Genomic DNA, 2917 nt, shown 5'->3' on the forward strand with positions numbered 1-2917 from the left:
GTGAAGAAGCTGGCTGTGTCCCCCAAGTGGAAGAACTACGGCCTCCGGCTCTTCGGCTTCATCCACCCAGCGAGAGATGGTGCGGGGGGTGAGGGCGTGTGGGGGGAGGGCCGGCCGGAAGGGCCCACGCCGCCCTGAGCCCCTGTCCTGTGGCCTAGGGGACGTCCAGTTCTCTGTGGCTTCGGATGACAACTCTGAGTTCTGGCTGAGCCCAAATGAGAGCCCTGCAGGTGCCCGGCTGGTGGCCTACGTGGGCAAGGTACCCCGCTCGGCAGCCCATCCCCTCCGTCCACACCCCGTCTGTCTTAACTGAGCTTCCTGTGGCCTCGGTCCCCTGTCCCCTCCAGCTTCTTAGGAACAGGGACTGGGTGGGGCTGGCGTGCTCAAGGAGAGGGTGAGCCCCCCCCCTTCTGTATCGCCTCCAAGACTGGCTCAGAGTGGACAGCGCCCGGAGAATTCACCAAGTTCAGCTCCCAGGTCTCCAAACCCAGGCGGTGAGTGACGCGTGCACAGGTGTGTTTGCATGTGTGAAGGTGGGTGACATCTCACTCCACATACGCAGGTACGCTGTACCTGTGCTGCCTCTGCCACACCACCATCCCTCTGAGGGGCCAGCCCGGAGCCCCCCTCCTCTGGGCTCTCCATCTGTTTGGGGCCCCAGGGCATGGCGGGTGCATCCCCTTGACCCCGCGTGTCCCCAGGGCATGGCGGGTGCATCCCCATGACCCCCGTGTCCCCAGGGCATGGCGGGTGCATCCCCTTGACCCCGCGTGTCCCCAGGCTCATGGCCTCCCGGCGGTACTACTTTGAGCTGCTGCACAAGCAGGATGACCGCGGCTCGGACCACGTGGAAGTCGGCGTGAGTGTGCCCCCGACCTCCCCTGCCCCGCCTTCCCCTTTCACCCCCGCAGCAGGGCAGCATGTGGACCCTTCCCCCAAGGAGCTTCCAGTCTAGCGACAAAGAAGCCACTCAGGAACGGGAGCCCGTGGTCCGTGCTGCTTGCTGGGACGCAGGGAGGCTTCCTGGAGGAAGTGGCCTTGGAGTAGAGGCTTGAGAGGTGGAGGACACGCAAAGGGAGATCGGGGTGGGGGGCGTGCAGAGGAATGGAACAGAACCCAGGGTCTCCGAGGGGCCCGATGGCCAGAGCAGGCGGAGGTGCAGTGTCACCTGGACAGATCGGGCATCTCCTGAGAATGAGACAATTGCATGTCCATTTCTGGCACTGTGCAGAGAGAAACGGGGCTGGGGGTTACGTGGTTGTCCGTCCCTGAGCAAGGCGGTGGGGATGTAGGAAGTGGCAGGCCAGGGCCTGAGCCTAGCTGGGTGTGGGCTAGGGGGTCCTCAGCCCAGCCCCAGGATGCCGCATGTGTCTGGTGTGTGTGGTGGGTGTCACCCAAACTCAGCTTGGCAGAAGGTGCAGGCTACAGACGCAGGTTTGGGATGATCTTGCAGAAGCCGGGTTGGGGGGTAGCTGAGAGACCCCAATGAGCTGGGAAGGAAGGAGGGCCTGGGACAGAGTCTGCAAAGGAGACTTAGGAGCAGCCACAGGACTGGGGGAAATGGAGAGGCCCAGTGAGCTGACATGAGGTGCTGGCCCTTGGAACGCCAGCTGTGACCACTAGCTGCAGAACTGGGGACCAGGTGGGGACAGAAGCCATAACCAGCAGGTGAGGAAGCGCACAGGATATCGGGAAAGGTCTGAAGGGAATGTGGGGGTTCCTACTGCCACCAGAGTCCCCCAGCTTCCCTGCTGCCCCTTCTCAGGACCTCTCCCGCACCCACCCTCCAATGGAGCACCCCGAAGGGCTCCCTCACTACTTCTCCACCCTGAGGTCAGGGAAGACCCCTCCTCCCTGTCCCAGCCACAGCCCTGAACACCCTCTCCACTCCCCAGTGGCGAGCCTTCCTGCCAGGCCTGAAGTTCGAGGTCATAGGCTCTGCTCACGTCTCCCTGTACACAGGTGTGGACCTGGTGCCTCATAGGGAGTGGGGTGGGCTCCTGACTGGTGATGTCTTTGGGACAGCCTCCAGATGCGGGTGGGGAGGGGTCTGGGCACTCCTGGGGACCCCACAAACCCCCTTGTCCCCAGATGAGTCTGCCTTGAAGATGGATCACGTCGCCCATGTCCCTCAGTCCCCTGCCAGCCACGTGGGTGGGCGCCTGCGGCTGGAGGAGCCCAGAGCGGATATGCTGAGACCAGACCCCCGAGACACCTTCTTCCTCAGTGAGCTGGGGCCAGGGGGAGGGGGGCGGGGCCCCAGGCCAGCGCTCTGTGACCACCCATCCTGCAGCTCCTCGCGTGGAGCCGGCCAGTCTGGAGGACGTGCTGGAGCCCTGCGCCTATGCCCCCACCTACGTGGTCAAGGACTTCCCCATCGCCAGATACCAGGGACTGCAGTTTGTAAGTGCCCTGGCCCCTCCCTCCAGGTCCCCCGAGCCCCTACAGCCCCGCCCTGAGCCCTCTCGCCCGCCCCAGGTGTACCTGTCCTTCGTTTATCCCAATGACCACACGCGCCTCACTCACATGGAGACGGACAACAAGTGCTTCTACCGCGAGTCACCGCTGTACCTGGAAAGGTGGGCAGGGGTGCGCCCCGGGGAGCCGGGCGGGGACTCCACGAGCCCGTGCTGATGCCCCGCCCCCCCAGGTTTGGGTTCTATAAGTACATGAAGATGGACCAGGAGAAGGGGAAGGAACATGAGCAGGTGCAGCGCAGAGCCTTCCTCTTCCTCAACCCGGATGGTGAGTGCCCGCGCCCCCCAGTCCCCCCCAGGGCCCCCCAGCCGGCACCCACCTGGCCGTGGCAAGCTGAACGGCGCTTCCCGCAGACTTTCTGGACGAAGAGGACCAGGGGGAACTGCTGGACAGTCTGGAGCCCACAGAGGCGCCCCCTGCGCAGAGCAGCCGCCCACCC

General features: G+C 64.6%; 1 protein-coding gene across 1 annotated transcript in view; it reads left to right on the forward strand.

Annotated features, from left to right (window-relative positions):
• B4GALNT4 (beta-1,4-N-acetyl-galactosaminyltransferase 4) overlaps positions 1 to 2917 on the forward strand; it is a 12777-nt gene that overhangs the window by 5453 nt on the left and 4407 nt on the right. Inside the window, exons 6-15 of the mRNA XM_025046271.1 lie at positions 1 to 79; positions 159 to 259; positions 427 to 494; positions 781 to 859; positions 1896 to 1962; positions 2092 to 2226; positions 2294 to 2403; positions 2479 to 2579; positions 2651 to 2745; positions 2832 to 2916. The exon at positions 1 to 79 is cut by the window's left edge and continues 12 nt beyond it. Of these exons, the coding sequence (XP_024902039.1) occupies positions 1 to 79; positions 159 to 259; positions 427 to 494; positions 781 to 859; positions 1896 to 1962; positions 2092 to 2226; positions 2294 to 2403; positions 2479 to 2579; positions 2651 to 2745; positions 2832 to 2916 (920 nt within the window). The remainder of the gene's footprint in view (positions 80 to 158; positions 260 to 426; positions 495 to 780; positions 860 to 1895; positions 1963 to 2091; positions 2227 to 2293; positions 2404 to 2478; positions 2580 to 2650; positions 2746 to 2831; position 2917) is intronic.

This window comes from Pteropus alecto, unplaced genomic scaffold (genome assembly GCF_000325575.1).
Source record: "Pteropus alecto unplaced genomic scaffold, ASM32557v1 scaffold43, whole genome shotgun sequence".
Taxonomy (NCBI): domain Eukaryota; kingdom Metazoa; phylum Chordata; class Mammalia; order Chiroptera; family Pteropodidae; genus Pteropus; species Pteropus alecto.